We start from the raw sequence: 22,158 nt of genomic DNA on the forward strand, positions 1-22,158 counted from the left end.
GCATCCTTTCAGAGGTGCATCCAGCTCTTTAAGCTCATAGACTCCTCCAGAAACTGAACCTGGCTGATGGAGGTTTTTGGTGCTTCTGACTGAGCCCAGCCCAGTTTGATAAACTTCTTGTCGGTGTCTGCTGGGGGATTTCCCCTGGGACACCGACAACAGGCGATACGTCACAATCACACCCCCACAAGATCAAGCTCCTGATTGGTTAACACGGCGCGAATGTCCGCTGAAGTTCAGATTTTCGCGCATTCAGATTAAGCGCGTCTAACACGAAAAACGCTCAATTCGCGCCATGCGCACCGCGCCATTCGCGCAATTCTCATCATTCGCGCCGGGCCATTCGCACGTATCGCGCCGCAGGACATCTATTCGCGCGTTTACATTGACTTAACATGTAAATCACTCGCGCTTGACGCGCGTTCCGCATCTGGTGTAAACGCAGCCTAAGGCCTGAGTGTCCACATACTGTACGTGGACAGCACATTTTTAGCTCTTAAGCAAATACTTTCAATGTTTTTTTTTTTGTTACAGACATACAGGGCTCTATTTTGATGATCCATGCACAAAGTGCATTTTAAAAACCACTTCAGAATCCACTTTTGCTATTTTAAGGATGAAAAAATCAGCTTTGCGCCGTGGCGCATGGTCTAACAGGGTTGAGCTTATTCTCTTAATGAGTTATAGGTAGGGCCAGACGAAATCTGCGGATGTTTTTTACTATTTCTGCGAAGAATTTTGATAAAAATCTGCGAATTTCTGCGGAATTATTTTGGGAGTATCATAACTAAAACATTAATATGTGAAATAAAAAGTAATAACTTTTTAACTTTTATTTAATGTTTAAATTGCAAATCCAATTAGATCCACTTTATTTGGTAAACAAAGCAAGTCTCTCATAATATCTCTACTAAAAGACAAAAAATAGGACTTTACAAACTGCATTGTACATAAATCAGATGAACATTTTCATATTAGTCAATAATATTACTGTAATTAGTTAAAAAAAACTGAATACATTTTTATTTACACACATTCACTAAAGTAAATAAACAGAATTAATGATGGGCTAAAAATCTGCAGAAATCTGCGGAATTCTGCGGAAAATCTGCGCGCGCAGATTCCGTGTGGCCCTAACTATAGGTGTGTTTTGAGAATTAACCAATCAGAGTCTCATCTCCCATTCCCTTTAAGAGTCAGTTGTGTCGCGCCATGGCTCATTTGCTATTTACATGACAGACTTTGTAAGTGGAAAAATTAAACGCTTTACTAGAGGGAAAACAGTTAAACAGAGCATCTACAGCGTGAGAATAAGAGATGAGCCTCCACGTTATCTACTTTCACTTTCACTCTCGTGGATAGAGAATCGTGTTGTACGCACAAACATCCAATAGCCTATACGTAATTGATTTTGTTTGTTTAGCGTGAAGATTTGCTTCAAATCTATTTCTAAATTCCGTTCTAATTTTCAGCAAACAAATAAATCAGCAATACTAAAGGAGTGTTCAAAAAATTTATAAAAAACTCAAAAAAGTTACATCCTAATACACATGCTGTGCCCCATATGGTCTAAAACCTGACAGGTGGGCAAACCTAAGCTAGTTTTTAATAAAACAAATATAAATATACATATAATAAAAAATACTGCTAATAATAATAACATTATACAAAAGCAAATTGTCATGAATAAACTAAAAAAGCCCCCCGAGATGAAGAAGAAATGGAGGAGGTGGTTTTTATATTGATGTAGGCTAGAAAATAATAATATTTGTAATATTTTAATTCATTTTCATTTGTAATGGTATTTGCGTGTTGCTGTACATCCTGTGTAATAAGCAATGTTTAAGCGAGGCGCACAACTAAGGCGCTCTGCGCTGGACTTTAGACCAGCTTTGATCTTGTCTATTGTGCAGCCTATTATAGTTCCTCAAAATAGCAACGTGCCTTAACACGCCTCCTTTTTTAGACCAGAACGCCTATGGGCGCACATATGAACGCAAATGCATGTGCTATTTAAACAGCGTGGTGCAAAACGTCAAAATGAGCAAACAACTATTGCGTTGTGCCTTGCTCCGCATTGCGCTGGGTGTATGATAGGGCCCACAGTGTCATCCTGCAACTGTTTTGTAGCATATGAAATGTCCCAAACCCTGTTTTTAACTGTCCAAAATGGGGGGGAAAAGTTTTTACTTTCTGATAGTCAAAGAAAGTTAAAAAAAAAAATTCTGTTAAATATGCATAAAAAAAATTTGGGGAAAAGTGTTTTATGTAAATTCGGACCACGAGTCCACATACTTAGACATCACTTGTCTCTAAAAGTACATCATTTCAAAAGATGACACTTAGGTTTTTGTTCTAATTAGGTTCCAATAAGACCAAAAAGCAAAGAGAAATAAAAAATGCATGTAAAAAACACCTTGAGCCTTAAGAGAATACACTCTCAGAAAAAAATAAATTTTGTACCAAAAAAGGTATAAACCCTTGTCACAGTACCTTTTTATGTAACAGAATTGTACCTTAATGTAACGGAGGCCAGCTAGTAAGTGCTGTGCAGGTAAACCTCACTCCTCTGACCTCTAAAGGTGCTCTAGCGACAGACGCTAGAGGCCATGGTCTTAAGCCTTCTTGGTAGAGACACTGACTCCCGTGCGGTAGGTCGCAGGTTTGATACCAGCTCGGAGTGGGTTGGATGGCGTTGAACTGGCGGGGTTACATTAAGACAAAGAAACAAATTTGCACCATTGCAGTTGTACCTTTAAGGACATGATTTATACCACGGGAAAACCAAAATGTACCTTTTTAAAGCCTGCAGGTACAATATAGTGCCTTCATCAAAGGTACAAATCTGATCCATGAAGGAGCCACTACACTGACAAGACTCTTTGTATCCTAACAGTGTCAAATGTGTTCCTTCAAAAATTATTATTAAGCCATTTTGCTTCATCCAAAATGCGTCAATTTATTTTCAGTAAATATAAAACATCAATTACATTTATTAAACAATGTTTTTAAAAAAGTTTCTTTCATTGTAAATGCACCTTTTCCATTCCCAATAAAGAATAAAAAATACTTCAACATAAATTAAAAGATCTATGTTTTTGCTAAACATTTTACAACACTTTCCACAGAAACACATTCTCCCATCTACAATATAAAACTTTGTTTCGCCAATTTTCACATAAAACCTTCGTAATCATGTAAAAGTTAATTTCATTTACCAAATTTTAAGAGCAATAGAATTATGCAAAAGTATTGTAATGAAGTAGGGCCACTGGTTATGTAGGGGATGTTTTCTGATCTTGTGTTTGAAAAAGCACTAGCTGTTTATTCCTCATGCTGTTTCTCTTCAGGGTGGTCATTATCGTGACCTTTTGGCCTCCTGGAAGCATCTTTCCTCAGAGTGCTCACAGTGACGTGTGCAGCCGCTCATCCTTCTGTCTCTCTCTCTCTGTCTCTTCAGATGAGTTCTGGTTCTCTGACGGCTCTCTCGCCGACCGGGCCAAGTTCAGTGACCCGGGCCTCATGCCTCTGCCAGACACGGCCAGCGGACTCGACTGGTCACACCTCGTGGATGCAGCCAGAGCCTTCGAAGGTACAGCAGTGTGTGTGTGTGTGTGTGTGTGTGTGTGTGTGTGTGTGTGTGTGTGTGTGTATGTCAGAGATGATTCACAATGCTTTTTGAGCCACAAAATACACTCTTCTTCTATACTGACTACTCAGTTTATGTTTTCTGTATTTGAAGTGCACTATAGGGCAGCGCTTCCAACAGAGTAGTCCTGGCCCACAAGGGGGCCTCAGCGAGCTCTGTGGGGGGTTGCATCATATTTTAAAACATTTTTAGCAGTGGACAATTAGGAGAACAATCATCTTGCCTGAGTTTATCCCCTGGCCTCCACATAAAAGACAGAGGGCTCTATTTTGACGATCTAGGCGCAAAGTCTAAAGCGCAGGGCGCAAAAGCATTAAGGGCGTGTCCGAATCCACTTTTGCATTTTTAAGGACGTAAAAATCCGCTCTGCGGCGTGCCGCATGGTCTAACAGGGTTGAGCGTATTCTCTTAATGAGTTATAGAGCTCTATTTTGACGGTCCATGCGCAGAGCGCAAAACGCAGGGCGCAAACGCTTTCAGGGCGTGTCAGAACGCATTTTTGCTAACTTAATGACGGTAAAATTTGCTTTGCACCGTGGTGCATGGTCTAAAAGGGTTGAGTTTATTTTCTTAATGAGTTATAGGTGTGTTTTGAGAATAAACCAATTAGAGTCTCCTCTCCCATTCCCTTTAAGAGTCAGCTGCGTCGCGCCAAGAGCGCATTCGCTATTTACAGGACGCAAAGTAAGTCTAAGTGGAAAAACTGAGCATTTCACAAGCAAACAGTTTACATTTTTTTAACAGAAAACAGTTAAACAGAGCATCTACTGCGTGAGAATAAGAGATAATGGATCACTTTCGCTCTTGGATAGGGAAACCTTTACGCACAGACATCAATTAGTCTATAAATAATTAATTGCATTTGTTAAGCGCAAATATTCGTTTCAAAACTATTTCTAAATTCAGTTCTAATTTCCAGCAAACTAATAAATGAACAATAATAATGAAATGAGCTCAAAAACCTGAGTTATATCCTAAAACACATGCTGTGCCCCATATGGTCTAAAACCTGACAGGTGGGCAAATCTAAGCTTGTTTTTACTAAAACAAATATACATATGGATATAATAAATAATACTGCTAATAATAATAACATTATACAAAAGCAAATTGTTATGAATGAACTGAAAAAGCCTCCCGAGATGAAGAAGACATAAAAGCAGTGATTTTTCATATTTATGTAGGCTAGAAAATAATATGTTTTGTAATATTTTAATCCTTTATATTTATATTCTATATCTATTCTTATTATATCCTATATATATCCTTAATATTTACATTTTTTCATATGTAAAGATATTTGCCTATTGCTCTCTTGTGCGTATTAAGCAGTGCGTAAGCGAGGTGCAACTCTGTGCTGGAGTTTAGACCGGGTTTGTTTTGGTCTAATGAAAAATCTATTATAGTTTCTCAAAATAGCAACGCGCCAGCGGTCCGCCTCAGAACGCCTTCCTTTTTAGACCAGAACGCCTATGGGCGCACAAATGAGCGCTAATGCATTTGCTATTTAAACAGCGTAGCGCAACGCCTCAAAACGACTCTTGCGCCAAGCTGAAACTAGCAAACAAGTATTATTTTCCTTGCGCCACATTGCGCCGGGTGTATGATAGGGCCCATAGTTGTGTTTTGAGAATAAACCAATCAGTGTCTCGTCTCCTTTTCCCTTTAGGAGTCAGTTGTGTCGCGCCATGGTGCATTTGCTATTTACATGACATCATCATCTGAGCTTTTTCAGAGGCAGAATAATCTCATTGTATGTAAACTTGACTTTCAAGAAAAGTTATATTAGTTTCTCAAAAAATATCTATCATTATTCTTCTATTAAGCAGGACAAAATCAAATGTGATAATCCGAACTTAAAAGAGAAAAGTATAGTCACATTAACATCTGACTTTTTTAAATGGTTATGTGCCTTTTCATACAGCGTATGTACACTTCTGCTTTCAACTGTATATGAGATTATGAACATTAGTTCTGCTTTTTTAACACTTCTTCTTTTGGTGTTGTGCTCGCTGATGCAAATGGAGGGCAAATATGTTGTTTGCTATATTTATCTCTCAGTGTTTTTATGCAGCGTTATTCTGGGTCACAGAGAGACCTAGAAGAAAAGCATCTCCTCTAAAAGTGTAACTTTGTCTCCAAATATTGCATCAGTCTGTGTTTGTGAAGAAGTCTGGGTTTGTTTTATGAGGCCTGTGTTGGGTCAGTGGTCAATCTAAACATTAAGAATGATGATTTACTTCCTGATGCGTTTCTCCGCTTTAGAGGTTTTCCATTCAGGATGAGAAGTGATTATTATTTTTTTTGACATCAGTGTTTAGTATTGAAACATTAACAAATGTTTAATAAAATCAACATTTTATTATTTATATATGAAGGCTGCACAATATTGGCAAAATCTAAAATTGCAACGTTTTGTTTTTCTGCTATATATGCAGTGCATCAGGAAAGTATTGATAGCGCTTGTAGTGAAGACACTCCATTGATATTTTGGCGGTTTGCTTTGTGTCATTGTCCTACTGGAAGATGAACCGTCGCCCCAGACTGAGGTCAAGAGCACTCTGAAGCAGGTTTTCATTGGGGATGTCTCTGTACATCGCTGCATTCATCTTTCCCTCTATCCTGACTAGTCTTCCCGTTCCTGCTGCTGAAAAACATCCCCATGACATGATGCTAACACCATCATGCTTCACTGTAGGGATGGTATTAGCATGGTGATGAGCGCTGCCTGGTTTTCTCCAAACGTAACGCCTGGCATTCACTCCGAAGAGTTTCATTTGAGTTTTATCAGACCAGAGAGTTTAGTTTCTTATGGTCTGAGAGTCCTTCAGATGCCTTTTGGCAAATTCCAGTAGGGAGTTTCTTCCGTCTGGCCACTCCACCATACAGGCCTGATTGGTGGACTGCTGCACAGATGGTTGTCCTTCTGTAAGGTTCTCCTCTCTCCACAGAAGAACGCTGGAGCTCAGACAGAGTGACCATCGTGTTATTGATCACCTCCCTGACTAAGCCCCTTCTCCCCCGATCACTCAGCTTAGATGGCCGGCCAGCTGTAGGAAGAGTCCTGGTGGTTCAAACATCTTCCACTGATGATGGAGGCCGCTGTGCTCATTGGAATTTTCAGAGCAGCAGAAATGTTTCTGTAACCTTCCCTAGCCTTGTGCCTTGAGACAATCCTGTCTCGGAGGTCTACAGACAGTTCCTTTGTCTTCATGCTTGTTTTGTGCTTTGACATGGACTGTCAACCCTGGGACCTTAAAAAGCAGGTGTCACCAATCTCGTTCCTGGAGGTCTGGTGCCCTGCAGGGTTTAGCTCCAACTTGCCTCAACACACCTGCCTGAGTGTTTCAAGTATACCTAATAAGAGCTTGATTAGCTTGTTCAGGCGTGTCTGATTAGGGTTGGAGCTAAAATCTGCAGGACACCAGACCTTCAGGAGCAAGTTTGGTGATTCCTGTTATATAGACAGGTGAATGCCTTTTCAAATCATGCGCAATCAGCTGAATTGACCACAGGTGAACTCCAACGAAGCTGCTGAAACATCTCAAGAATGATCAGTGGAAACAGAATGTACCTGAGCTCAGTTTAGAGCTCCACGCCAAAGGCTGTGAATACAGATGCACATGTGATCTTTCAGCTTTTTTATTTTTAATAAATTTGCAACAAACTCTTTTTTCACATTGTCATTATTGGGGGATTGTGTGTAGAATGTTGAGGAAATAAACAAATCTAATCCATTTTGGAATAAAAATATGTGGAAAAAGTGAAGCGCTATCAATACATTCTGGAAGCATTTCCGGATTTATTTTGTGTGCAGAGTTACTGAAGTTTGTCCTGCGCGCTTGCGGTTTTTTTAGTTACTTCTTTGGTTTGGTGCGTTAAGCCTGATTTATACTTCTGCGTCAGGTGACCGGCGTAACTCACGGCGCAGGCAACGCGCGCAGCTGTGCATTTATACTTCTGCGCGCTGTCTCTGTTGGTCTGCATTAACACTTTCGAAACACTAGTTGGCAGTGAGGTGTAAATGTTCCTCTGTGTCGAGTTTCTTCGCTTCTGTTTTGGTTTTCATGAACACTTCCTGGTTGTACAAGTGACTCAAACTCACTCATTTTGAGGCAAGAACCGGCGGACGTGCAAAAACTTTAACTATGAGGTAAATACAGAACAAATCTTTCCATCCGGAGCTCCTTCACGGGACTCCACACTTGTAAACAATCGCTCGCGCCATTCGCGCGGCTCCCGGTCCCGCCCAGACTCGTCAGCGCTACGAAGCCGACCAATCACAGAGCTTGCGCTACGCGTTGTTGCGACGTGTAGTTACATTTTTTGAGAGGTGCACGTCAGTGACGCCGATGGCCACGGCGAAGGGCTATGCGTCAGCTCCGTAGCATACGCCGGTGTTTGACGCAGAAGTATAAATCAGCCTTAAATCTGATCGTTACTATTATTCAAAAGAATGTAAAAAAAAGTTAAAATAAAAACGGATTTATTTTGTGAAAACAACAGTCCTAAATGTACTTCATCACGCTTATTACATGCCTATGTTTAGAAATTACACACAAAACATTGTTCTGAGACGTAGTTTATTAATCATTTAATTCAACACAAACCTGACAGAAACTACATGGCCTATTAAATCTAATAACACTAATAAGCAGAATCATTTTGGCCATCAGTGATTATGTTCACATCCATATGTATACGCTTGTCTCTCATGTTGCTGTTTTTAACTGTTTGGTGATCTTGTGGCTGAATAATACATTGGTTAGTGTATACTCCATTCAGCCGTTTTAATTTCTATCAGCTTTGCCTTTCATTAATGAATTAATAAATTATTAATAAAATAACATTTTAAAATACACACACAATTGCAAATGATCACACACACAATGGCCTCAGTTACATAAATTCACATGTGTTTTGTGTTTATTTTAGTGTTGTGTGATACATGGGGTAAACCACCTAGATGCTTCATCTCTTACATAAAAGATAGCTCTTAAATTTAAATTGATGCAGATTCCAAAACAAAATGTTTTTAATGACCCATTAATGCAAATTAAAATGATGTGTGCAGCCATGCCAGTGTTTTTTTTTGGGAGTTTGAATAGGTTGTGATGTTGTGTGTTCAGACCAGCGTGTGGCCTCGTTCTGCACCATGACAGACATGCAGAGAGCAGAAGCGCTGCAGATTTCTCGAGAACTCACCAGACGTGTGGCGGCGGCTGAAGGAGCAGCGCTGGAGTCTGGGTGAGTTTACACACACACACACACACACACACATACTCTGAGCATCTGTGTGGAGTCTGAAGTCTTCTGTGTCTGCAGAGATACGTCTCCTGCCACATTGACTGGCAAAGTCAACCAGCTGGAGGTGATCCTGAGACAGCTGCAGTACGACCTCAAGAAGGTGAATAACGGACGACTGCTGGACGATGCTTTACACCAACACTCCACCTGATTTACATTTTTTTTTTATTAATTCTTAAAAAAATAAAATAAAATAAAGTAAAAAAAAAAAAAAAAAAATATATATATATATATATATATATATATATATATATATATATATATATATATTCTACATTTTAATTATAAAATTTGTAAGCATCAGACATGTTTTCATAAAAATAAAATACTATAATAATAAGTTTCCATACAACCAAAAACAGTTTAAAACATTAAAGAGAATTTGTAAAAATAAGTTTAGATTTTAATAAATTAGTTTGACATCTGTATATTTATATATTCGTTCATTTTTTTTTTGGCTTTGTCCCTTTATTAATCTGGGGTCGCCACAGCGGAATGAACCGCCAACTTATCCAGCAAGTTTTTACGCAGCGGATGCCCTTCCAGCTGCAACCCATCTCTGGGAAATGTGATTTTTTTAAATTTTGTAATTATGTTTAATAAAAGAAAATGTTTTTAAGACAGTACAAATTAAAACTACGTTTAATAGAATGACAATAATAGGGTATATGCCGAGCTAGTGCTGTTCCCATGCTGATACACTTCCGGTGACCTGTTATTGTGAACTTTTTTCCATTTTATATGGTTCCTTATACAGCATCGATGTTGTAATTTCCTTAAAATACATTTAGTTAAATAAACTTTTTAAGCATTATTAATAAGCATTTATTTAGTTGCTCAAGCGTTAAGCGAGACAAAATCGTTTACTCGCACGTGCCCGTCAGAATCGGCAGGCTAACGCAAAAGCTCCACTGAATATAATGGGGTAAAATAAATGCTCATATTATAAAGACATGGCGAGGGGAAATGTAATTTAATGCAGTGCTTCTTGTACAATCTGAGACCCACTTTAAATCGGATATCACTCAGCTAGTGGAGATCGCTGATTTTTAAAGAAAACAGACCTTGAACTTATCGAATTTTGCATTGGCATTCAATTCGCCGGAAGCGCTTAACCCAGGTTACTGGCAAATTAAAAGTCCTATTAGCATGCTTCGGCATATACCCTATTAAATAAATGATAAAATAATACATTTTAATTATTTTTATTCACACTCACCGGCCACTTTATTAGGTACCGGGTTGGACAACTTTTGCCTTCAGAACTGCCTTAATCCTATCGCGATGCTCAATTGGTACTAATGAACCCAAAGTGTGCCAAGAAAATCTCCCCCACACCATTACACCACCACCAGCAGCCTGAACCGTTAATAAGCAGGATGGATCCATGCTTTCATGTTGTTGAGGCCAAATTCTGACCCGACCATCCGAAAGTGTCAGCAGAAATGGAGACTCATCAGAGCAGGCAACGTTTCTCCAATCTTCTATTGTCCAGTTTTGGTGAGCCTGTGTGAATTGTAGCCTCAGTTTCCTGTTCTTAGCTGACAGGAGCGGCACCCGGTGTGGTCTTCTGCTGCTGTAGCCCATCCGCCTCAAGGTTGGACGTGTTGTGTGTTCAGAGATGCTCTTCTGCAGACCTCGCTTGTAACGAATGCTTATTTGAGTTACTGTTGCCTTTCTATTAGCTGGAGCCAGTCTGGCCATTCTCTGTAAACCCTAGAGATGGTTGTGCGTGAAAATCCCAGTAGATCAGCAGTTTCTGAAATACTCAGACCAGCCCGTCTGGCACCAACAACCATGCCAAGTCACTTAAATCACCTTTGTTCCTCATTCTGATCGGTTCAAACTGCAGCAGATCGTCTTGACCATGTCTACATGCCTAAATGCATTGAGTTGCTGCCATGTGATTGGCTAACTAGAAATTTGCATTAATAAGCAGTTGAACAGGTGTACCTATTAAAGTGGCCATAGAGTGAACAGATATATAGGAAGATAGATGTGTGTGTATAGATAAATAGATATGGATAAATTAATTGACGCACACACATGCATTTTAAAATTCAAAGCATCAGCCAAAAAAAAAAAAAAATTAATCTACTTAAATACACAAAACAGTGTGCATTGCTAATGTGTCTTCTCCTCCATGATCCTGAAGTGTTTCTTCTTGTGTGCAGGAGAAGGAGGATAAGGCGATCCTGCAGGTGGAGGTGCAGCATCTGCGTCAGGATAACATGCGTCTGCAGGAGGAGAGTCAGACAGCCGCTGCGCAGCTCCGCAAGTTCACTGACTGGTTCTTCCACACCATCGACAAGAAGCCTTGATGGAGACCCAGAATATCAGCCGTATCTGTGGAATGTAAGTACAGACTGGAGAATGTGCTAAACCGGGATCCTGGAGGCGGATTATGAATGTAGCGCTGCAAGACTTTCATCTTCTGCCTCCGTCATATAAAGCGGTACCTTCTTCACTCTCCTCACGTCCGCAGTTTTAGTGTCCCGAATCCGCAATAATCCGTGGCAGAAACGCTGGTTGTTGCGCCGAGAGCCTCCGGTTAATGGTTGTGTATTTAACACTGTTATTTAAGCTTATTTAACCTGATTTTCTGGACTGCATCAGGCTCGTTGAAGGCCTTACTGTGACGGCTGTAGTCTGCGTCTGAAATCAGAGATGTTTTGATTGATTATTGATGAGGATTTTGTGTCTGGTCTCCCTCATTCCAACATTTGGATGCTGCTAGATCAACACGTCGATGGTTTCTACGCTTTTACAAGATGTGTTTCTCTGTAAATGGGTTTCATGTAAAGATGCGACGTTGATTGGTTGGTTGCTTCTTTTTTTTTTTAATAAATGTAGTATGTAAAACGATGACGTCGTTTGTGGTTTTTTTCAGTGTTTTAGGTTTTAAATGAATGAGCAAATATTCATTGCTGTTTACATCTTTTGTGATTGAAAACATTTTAATTGAAGAATTATGCATGCAATAGTGTGCATCACGGTAATGTATTGCATTATACAGGGTGGGCCATTTATATGGATACGCCTTAATAAACTGGGAATGGTTGGAGATATTAACGTCCTGTTTGTGGCACATTAGTATATGTGAGGGGGCAAACTTTTCAAGACGGGGGGTGACCATGGTGGCCATTTTGAAGTCGGCCATCTTGGATCCAACCTTTGTTTTTTCAATAGGAAGAGGGTCATGTGACACATCAAACTTATTGAGAATTTCACAAGAAAAACAATGGTGTAAATGGTTTTAACATAACTTTATTCTTTCATGAGTTATTTACAAGTTTCTGAATACTTATAAAATGTGTTCAGTGTGCTGCCCATTGTGGTGGATTGTCAATGCAACCCTCTTTTACTCCTCTTCACACACTGATAGTAATACTGCTGGAGAAATGCCAGTACAGGCTTCCAATATCCATAGTTTTAGGTGCTGCACATCTTGTATCTTCACACCATATTATATTATATATATAAATAACTAGAGGTCATTATTTATTTCTCTTACAACTGGAATCAACGACAAGACTTTTGTAGGTTAGTGTATATATGAGCAATATCACACTTGTAGCAGTGCGATATTGCTGTATATCGCACTGGTGGGAGGCGTGCCCCCACCAGTCCCAATATACAGCCATATCACACTGCTATGAGTGTGATATTGCATTTATACAACAGTTTGACGGCATAATTGAGTATATAAAAACTAAATCAAACATAGAGAGTCTCAAAAACCCTTTTGTATGAGGAACTACTTTCTTCCACATTGGATTTAAATCATAAGCTGACAGTTTAACAGTTGAGCGTGCATCTTTTAAACTTTAGATCTGTAGTGTCTGCTCTCTGCTGGCTGTATGTGGGCGGAGTAATACACAAAGGGTAAAGAGGCTGTAGGATTTCTGATATTGCAGAATATCGCACGGCTATCAGCCAATCAGGTTTGAGATATATATTCTGTCAGTTCTGTCTGGTTCTCGAATCTGATTGGCTGATAGCTGTGACATATTTAAGTAATCAGCACCCGTACAGCCTCTTTACCCTTTGTGTATTACAAACGCACGCCTCCCACCAGTGAGTTATTTTTTATTATTGAAAACACATTATTTTTTTATTATTGTTGTTATTATTATTGTTGTTGTTATCATTATTATTAACATTATTATTGTTTTTATTATTTTTATTATTATTATCAATGTTATTATTATCATTTTTATTTTTATTAGTATTATTAATATTATCATTTTTATTATTATTATTATTATTGTTATTATTTTTATTAGTATTATTTTTTAAGATTTATTTATTAGATTTTTTTGAAAGTTAACAAACAGAAGTAAAAAGTAAAAAGAGACAATAACAGTACAAACAGAATATATATATATATATATATATATATATATATATATATATATATATATATATATATATATATATATATATATATGTAACAGTACAACATTGATAAATAAATAAATAAATAAATAAACCACACTATAACCCTCATATTGTGCGACACACAGTATATGACATGCATAAACAGTATATGATGTGCATAAATCAATTTTCAAATTGAGCATATAAACAGGTTTGTACGAGACGTTGAGGTTGACAGCATGGTGTATTAAGTAAAATAAACAGTAATAATAAAATAAAATAAACAAATAGAAAAAAATAGAAAAGAAATTTTAAAAAAAGCGAGAGAAAAGGGAAAATGTATTAAACTAAATAGGCTGGGGGGTGGCACATTCTTAACTTGTGGTTTTATGTCAAGAAAAAGTTGTATGTTTGTGGTTTATCAGCAGCACTGATACTCAACTGGAAGCACAGATCAAAACAAAAATGCAAGAATGGCAACCATTCACTCCACAGTAATTGCCTTAAGTCTCAGAGATTTGACATGTTCCAAAAAAGGCAACCAAATATTAGAAAATTTGACCACTGAACCTCGAAGACTATGTTTAATTTTTTCTAATTTAACAAAAAATAAGGCATCTTTAATCCACTGAGTATGGGATGGGGGTTGAGGATACTTCCACTGCAACAAAATGCACCGCCTAGCTAATAATGACAGAAAAGCTATTAATTCAGAAAAATAAAATGGTATTATTTTTATTATTAATATTATTTTTTTTTCATTATATTATTATTATTATTATCATTATTATTATTATTATTACTAACAAAAAGAAAATATCAAATATGTCTATTTCTTGCTAAATTAAATGCAAATATAATTTATGGCATTATGATCATGATAATTTTCACCTTAGCAGTAAAACAGATGCTAAATGTATCTGTAAATGCTGAGTGGAGTCAAGACATCTTTATTTCTGTTGCTCTTTTTACAATGTCAATAGTGTCAAACTAGATGGGAAGGAAACGCATTATTTTAGATCGCGGAACATATTGAGCATATATAATTGTGCATATGTGATGTTGTGGGGAAGTGTGTTTCCTCATGATCTGCTGTCTGTAACTCAAACCTCTGCTTGTTTCTGATTTGATGGACTTTCTGATGACTCTGACATTTCCTGCAGCTCTGCACAAGCACACAATTATTGTTGCCAGGGGGTTTTGTTGCCATGGAAGCAGCAGCAGCATCATCATCATATTGCAGAATAAGTTCATATCTGATGGATGCTTTATATCAGAGCTTCAGCTGCAGGAGAGAGGGAAAATTCAGATGAACATTTACATTTATCACTCCTTGTTTGAAGTCAAAATTATTTGCCCTTCTGTGATTTTATTTTATTTTTTCTCATTCAAATATTTCCCAAATGATGTTGAACAGATTCAGGAATTTTTCACAGTATTTTCTATTATATTTTTTCTTCTAGAGAAAGTCTTATTTGTTTTATTTCAGCTAGAAATAAAACAGGCCTGCGGCCTTGTGCCAACGCACGCCTCCCGCCAGTGCCGATATACAGCCATATCGCACTGCTACTCGTGTGATATTGCTCATATACAAACCCGATTCCAAAAAAGTTGGGACACTGTACCAATTGTGAATAAAATCTGAATGCAATGATGTGGAAGCTCCAAATTTCAATATTTTATTCAGTATAGAACATAGATGACATGTCAAATGTTTGAACTGCGAAAATGTATAATTTTAAGGGGAAAATAAGTTGATTTTATATTTCATGCCAACAACACATTTCAAAAAAGTTGGGACAAGACCATGTTTACCACTGTGAGGCATCCCCTTTTCTTTTTACAACTGTCTGCAAACGTCTGGGAACTGAGGAGACAAGTTGCTCAAGTTTAGGAATAGGAATGTTCTCCCATTCTTGTCTAATACAGGCTTCTAGGTGTTCGACTGTCTTAGGTCTTCTTTGTCGCATCTTCCTCTTTATGATGTGCCAAATGTTTTCTATGGGTGAAAGATCTGGACTGCAGGCTGGCCAATTCACTACCTTGATCCTTCTTCTACGCATCCATGATGTTGTAATTGATGCAGTATGTGGTCTGGCATTGTCATGTTGGAAAATGCAAGGTCTTCCCTGAAAGAGACGACGTCTGGATGGGAGCATATGTTGTTCTAGAACTTGGATATACCTTTCAGCATTGATGGTGCCTTTCCAGATGTGTAAACTGCCCATGCCACATGCACTCATGCAACCCCATACCATCAGAGATGCGGGCTTCTGAACTGAGCGCTGATAACAACTTGGGTTGTCCCTGTCCTCTTTAGTCCGGATCACATGGCGTCCCAGTTTTCCAAAAAGAACTTCAAATTTTGATTCGTCTGACCACAGAACAGTTTTCCACTTTCCCACAGTCCATTTTAAATGAGCCTTGGCCCAGAGAAAACGCCTGCGCTTCTGGATCATGTTTAAATATGGCTTCTTTTTTGACCTATAGACTCTTAGCTGGCAACGGCGAATGGCACGGTGGATTGTGTTCACCAACAATGTTTTGTGGAAGTAGTCCTGAGCCCATATTGTGATTTCCATTATAGTAGCATTCCTGTTTGTGATGCAGTGGCGTCTTAAGGCCCAAAGATCACGGGCATCCAGTATGGTTTTCCGGCCTTGACCCTTACGCACAGAGATTGTTCCAGATTCTCTGAATCTTTGAATGATATTATGCACTGTAGATGGTGATAACTTCAAACTCAGCAATTTTTCGCTGAGAAACTCCTTTCTGATATTGCTCCACTATTTTTTGGCGCAGCATTGGCGAAATTGGTGATCCTCTGGCCATCTTAACCTCTAAGAGACACTGCCACTCTGAGAGGCTCTTTTTATACTCAATCATGTTGCCAATTGACCTAATAAGTGGTAAATTGGTCCTCCAGCTGTTTCTAATACGTACATTTGACTTTTCTAGCCTGTTATTGCTACCTGTCCCAACTTTTTTGGAATGTGTAGCTGTCTTGAAATCCAAAATGAGCCAACATTTGGCCTGAAATTTTAATTGTTAATGTTATCTATATTCTATTGTAAATAAAATGTAAGTTCATGAGATTTGTAAATTATTGCATTCCTTTTTAATTCACAATTTGTACAGTGTCCTAACTTTTTTGGAATCGGGTTTGTATATATATATATATATATATATAGTGTAACTAACTCAACACTGATGGAGACTGCTGTTCTGCACATGTGTTGGAGATCTGCGTTCACTGCTGAGGGATTACGCATGTGTCATTTATAGGCCACTAATAATATTTGCAGAGAGCCAGACAGGAAGTGGAGATGTGACACATTGTGCGATGTAGGAAGTGGTTGTTGAGTCAATGTGACAAGCAGATGCCTCACCCGTTCCCACTGAATAACATGCACTCGAAATACTGGGAACCCAATCCAAAAAAAGTTAGCAGCTGTCTTTTTTTGGTGGTAGTTATTTTGTCATGTGAATGGCACGATAGCTCAGTGATAAGTAAGCACTGTCGCCTCACAGCAAGAAAGTTGCTGGTTCGAGTCCCGGCTGGGTCAGTTGGCATTTCTGTGTGGAGTTTGCATGTTCTCCCCGTGTTGGTGTGGGTTTCCTCCGGGTGCTCCGGTTTCCCCCATGCACAGTCCAAACACATGCGCTATAGGGGAATTGATTAACTGAATTGGCCGTGGTGTGTGAATGAGATGTTTCCCAGTGCTGGGTTGTAGCTGGAAGGGCATCCACTGTGTAAAACACATGCTGGAATAGTTGGCGGTTCATCCCACTTGGCAACCCCAGATAAATAAGGGACTAAGCTGAAGGAAAACGAATGAATGAATGTTTGTTGATTTATGTTTTCCTCTGTTGTAAGTCACTTTGGATAGGAGCGTTTGCTTAATGCACAAAATGTAAACGTCCTTCAAATGTGTTTAACTCTCAATTCACAGGAAATATTTGAGCAAACTTCAATCTAACTGAGGTAAGCAGGAGAAAAACAAAAGCATGTTATTGACTTTACAGAGATCATTAAAGGGCCATGAAACCCCCTCGTTTCAGCAGGATGTTTTCACACCTCTACTTTGGAAAAAGTCAGAAAAGTGGGCGTGTCCAGCTCTGTTTAGGGGGGAGTGTCAGAGGAAGAAAAGTGGGATGGTGTGGGAGTGTCTATTTGGGCACGTGCGAGTTTCAGAGTCAAAATACACACACACACACACACACACACATACAGCAGAAAGTGATGGTGTTTAACCTACATGGACATCTGTAGTCGAATTATTTGCCAAATTATTAAATGTTGGACTTTAACTGCAGTTTGGCTCTTTCATTCAGGGAATTCATTCATGCCCCTCGCGACAAACGTGATATTTGATTCGAGGATCTGCTCTAAGCGTGTATTTTTCATGCAATGTTTGATACCGCACGGCGAATGAGAGAAAAAAACTCAGCATTTCCCGTAAACTTAGATACACTCGGCAGGTAGTGTCAGAAAGCCGCGTGTGTTATTCCGGTCACTTAATGCGGTGAAAATCCTACACGAGGTTAAAGTTTGGTTGTGGTGCTAACATGTTTACACTCGGTGCAATAGTTTGTTAGATACGAACAAACTGAATAAACAAAGAGCACTGGTCGCTCACTTACCAAATCTGTAGAGACAGAACAATCACCAGCAACTAGAGCCGCGTCTTTATTTAGAGGAGACTACAAACGAATCCGGATCTCAGCGTTTGCAGATGAGAACAGCTCTCAGGTAAACAATGTTCCTCCTTAGACACGTAAGTTATTGTTGTCGGGCGTCGCGTACACTGTTAATCCACACGTGACTCCAGCTGCGCTCTCACAGAGAGAAAATGAAAACAAAACTTCACTGCAGCAAACTATAAAAGCAACACTTCACGCTTGTTTTGCCAACACAACGTGGCGTCTCTGTCGTCTAAACACTGTGACAGTAATGAATATTAATGAAGTTGCACAATAGAGCGCGCTGATTGATTTGAACCAAGCCTTACTCATGCATTAATGCATCACACTGTAAGACGTAATAAGACACACTCTGGCACAGACGTCCAGTCTGCACGCTGGAATACACGCTATTATGTCATGACCGTGACGCAGCTTCAAAAATTCGTTTCAAACCAGAAGTACGAATTTGCTTGAAATAACGCAAAAACAACCAATTTACACTTTTTAGTGAAATATAGGTGTCCTAATAGTGTTTTTAGCAGTGTGGGACACATATACAACTGTCAACAACTCAACACATGTGTTTTGGTGTTTCGTGACCCTTTAATGTCTGCTTCATTAGGACGAGAGGAAACCGCTTGTGCGATAGACGTCTATAAAATAAGTGGAGAAACACATCCAGACTGCAGGACAGAAGCTGCTTATTTACAGTGGGAGACGACATTATTCACCCTCCTGTAAAATTTTCATTCTTTTAAAACAATTTCCTGCTGTTTAAGAGATTTTTTTTCAACACATTTTGAAACAAATTCATTCATTTTCTTTTCGGCTTGGTGCCTTTATTAATCAGGGGTCACCACAGCGGGATGAACCGCCAACTTATCCAGCACGTTTTTTTACACAGCGGATGCCCTTCCAGCCACAAACCATCTCTGGGTAACATCCACACACACTCATTTACACTCATACACTACGGATAATTTAGTCTACCCAATTCACCTGTACCACATGTGTTTGGACTGTGTTGGGGAAACTGGAGAACCCGGAGGAAACCTATGCGTACGCAGGGAGAACATGCAAACTCCACACTGAAACGCCAACTGAACCAACCGAGGCTCGAACAAGCGACCTTCTTACTGTGAGGCGACAGCACTACCTACTGCTCCCCTGCGTCACCATTTTAAACAATAGTTTTAATTTTTTTTTTAAATCTAATAACTGATTTATTTTGTCTTTGCCATGATGACAGTACATAACAATTGGTAACACTACTTTGAGAGGGTGTTCGTAAGACTTGACACTTCACCGATGTTTACAGTGCAAAAAAAAACGAGGGATCCACTAATGAATCGACTGATCTTCACTGCTTTAAAAAGCTCCAATGTCTGCATATGTGTTTGCAATCTCTGAGTGGTGATCTGATGACCTTCACGGCCAATCACAGTCATTTCTGTTGAGCACCGGTGAACACCATGGCAAATCAGAGCTGTTTAAGAACACCATCAACAGTGCTTAAATGTTCATGGGAAATGGACTTTTTTTTTTTTTTATTACCAAAATTTTGTATTGTGACAAGTTAATGAACTGATTCTTTCACTATATTAGACTTGAGTTTTTTAAATGGAATCTAAACCGAGTGTTTGGGAAAGAAAACGTTTGCTTACTAGTTTTTGGAGAAACTTCTGATCACTTCCTTAAGATAAATGTTTCCTAACTACAAAACGCTGGCTGAGGTAGCAGGTAGTAATCGGCCCGAGCTCGGCTGCCCCTCGGCTCCGACTCGGCATTGGAGAGTGTCATCCGAGTCCAGTATGGCCCGCAGCTCACTCCCGCACATGCGTTTGTGCAGCTGTAAATCATTGGCCTGATTCCTGTTAACCATATATGGCCGTGTCTGTCTGTAGAGTCGGGCTGCTTCTGGCAAGGACTCTCCAGTGTTTCAGCAGAACGCAGCTTCAGCCTCCAGAAAAAATTAAAAACGGTCACGAGAAGTCGACTTTCCGAGGCAAATACACAGATTTTGATGACAACTGCCTCTGCATCAGTCTCTCTTGATGCGTTTGATTACCCACAGGCAAGCACACAGTTCAGGTCGATGCAGCAGGAAGATATGAGGTAAGGCAGATATGAGTTTTTGATCATTTGTCAAATAAATAAATAAATAATTTAGCCTACAGTATATGCTCGTCGTGCAAGTTCATTATTAAAATATGAAAGAAAAAAGCGATTAGAAAATATGCAAATTAATTGACGGTCAAGGTTGACAGAATTTTTACAACCCCCGGACAATAAGAAAGTCTAACGCGACTACACACACACACACACACACACACACACTCATACATATATATGTGTGTGTGTGTGTATATATATATATATATATATATATATATATATATATATATATATATATATATATATATATATAGTTGAGGTCAGAATTATTAACCCCCCTGTTTATTTTTTTTTTCCCCAAATTCTGTTTAGCGGAGAGCAGATTTTTTTTTAAAATGATGACAGTAAATAATATTTGACTAGATATTCTTCAAGACACTTCTATACAGCTTAAAGTGACATTCAAAGGCTTAACTAGGTTAATTTTGTTAAGTAGGCAGGTTAGGGTAATTAGGCAAGTCATTGTATAACGATAGTTTTCCTCTGTAGACTATTGAAAAAATATATTGCTTAAAGGGGCTAATAATTTTGACCTTCTAGCCAAAATAAAACAAATAAGACTTTCTCCAGAAGAAAAAAATATTATCAGACATACTGTGAAAATTTCCTTGCTACATCATTCGGGAAACATTTAAAAAAGAAAAAATTAATTTAAAGGGTGGCTAATAATTGACTTCAACTGTATATATTTTTAAAATGTGTCTGTTTTTGCGAATGAATTCTTCTCACTAAGCCAGCAATTGGCATGCTGATGATTATAAAGGATATGATTTAACAACATACTAAAACTAAAAATCTCTGTTAAACAATAATGTCTGGCATTCTGTTTTAAGGTTAATTATGAGTGTGTTTGGTTGGTCACACTTTATTTTGATAGTCTGTTTGTTGAATTTAAGTTCTACATCTACATGCCAACTAACTCTCATTATATTATAAGTAGACTGTTAGGTTGGATTTAGAGTAAGTTGACATGTGCTTGCAAAGTTTCTTATAGTCAGTTAAATGTCTTTAGAAGAAGCAGAATCAATGGATATTAAGCTGCCAGTCTACTAATACTCAAGAGGACCATCAAAATAAAGCGTTAGCGTGTGGTTTGTACCGCGCACATACACAACAAACACTGTGATCGTGGTCTTAAACAGCAGTTCATGTTAGATTTGCTGCTGTTTGTTCACCCACAAATAAACAAGACGAGATTGTTTGTGGATTTGTAAGATGTATGGATTTGATTGTGATCCTCAGTGGGGATCTGATGATGATAAATGAAGCCTCTGCTCTCTGGCAAACACACACCAGGTGAGACAAACACACAGGGATGAGCTTTTATGATCCTTTAAAAGCTGAGGCTGTAATGATGGAAAAACTCCGTACATTAAAAACCTGTATCTGGAGATCTGTCTGACACGCTGACAAAGCACCTCTCAGACAAGTAGTATTTAATATTAATATTATACAGTATAACTAACATTTACAAAGATGAATAAACACCGGAATCAATGTATTACTAGTTTGTTCATGTTAATAAATATACTAACTAATGCATCATTGTTTTACATTTACATTTAGTCATTTCGCAGACGCTTTTATCCAAAGTGACTTACAAATGAGGACAAGGAAGCAATTTACACAACTATAAGAGCAACAATGAATAAGTGCTATAGGCAAGTTTCAGGTCTGTAAAGTCTAATAAGGAAAGTATTAGTACTTTTTTAAAAAAAATTTATTTAATTAAATTTTTTTGAGTACAGTTAGTGGTATATCCAGAGGCAATTGCAGATTAGGAAGTGAAGTGGAAACTAAATAGTTGAGTTTTTAGTCGTTTCTTGAAGAAAGCGAGTGATTCTGCCGTTCTGATGCAGTTAGGGAGTTCATTCCACCAACTGGGCAGATTGAACGCGAGAGTTCGGGAAAGTGATTTCTTCCCTCTTTGGGATGGAACCACGAGGCGACGTTCATTCACA

At 38.6% G+C, this 22,158-nt stretch overlaps 1 protein-coding gene and 1 long non-coding RNA gene across 9 annotated transcripts in view; both read left to right on the plus strand.

The window, feature by feature from the left end:
• sipa1l2a (signal-induced proliferation-associated 1like 2, genome duplicate a) overlaps positions 1 to 11,821 on the plus strand; it is a 288,056-nt gene extending 276,235 nt beyond the window's left edge. For all 8 annotated transcript variants that reach the window (XM_087279788.1, XM_087279790.1, XM_087279792.1 and 5 more), the window contains 4 exons: positions 3,461 to 3,592; positions 8,779 to 8,896; positions 8,975 to 9,056; positions 11,131 to 11,821. In XM_087279788.1, the coding sequence (XP_087135914.1) occupies positions 3,461 to 3,592; positions 8,779 to 8,896; positions 8,975 to 9,056; positions 11,131 to 11,277 (479 nt within the window). In that variant the 3' untranslated portion in view covers positions 11,278 to 11,821. The remainder of the gene's footprint in view (positions 1 to 3,460; positions 3,593 to 8,778; positions 8,897 to 8,974; positions 9,057 to 11,130) is intronic.
• LOC147841212 (uncharacterized) overlaps positions 1 to 22,158 on the plus strand; it is a 1,204,737-nt gene that overhangs the window by 646,555 nt on the left and 536,024 nt on the right. The window lies entirely within an intron of this gene.

This window comes from Danio rerio, chromosome 13 (genome assembly GCF_052040795.2).
Source record: "Danio rerio strain M-AB ecotype USA chromosome 13, GRCz13ab, whole genome shotgun sequence".
Classification (NCBI taxonomy): Eukaryota; Metazoa; Chordata; class Actinopteri; order Cypriniformes; family Danionidae; genus Danio; species Danio rerio.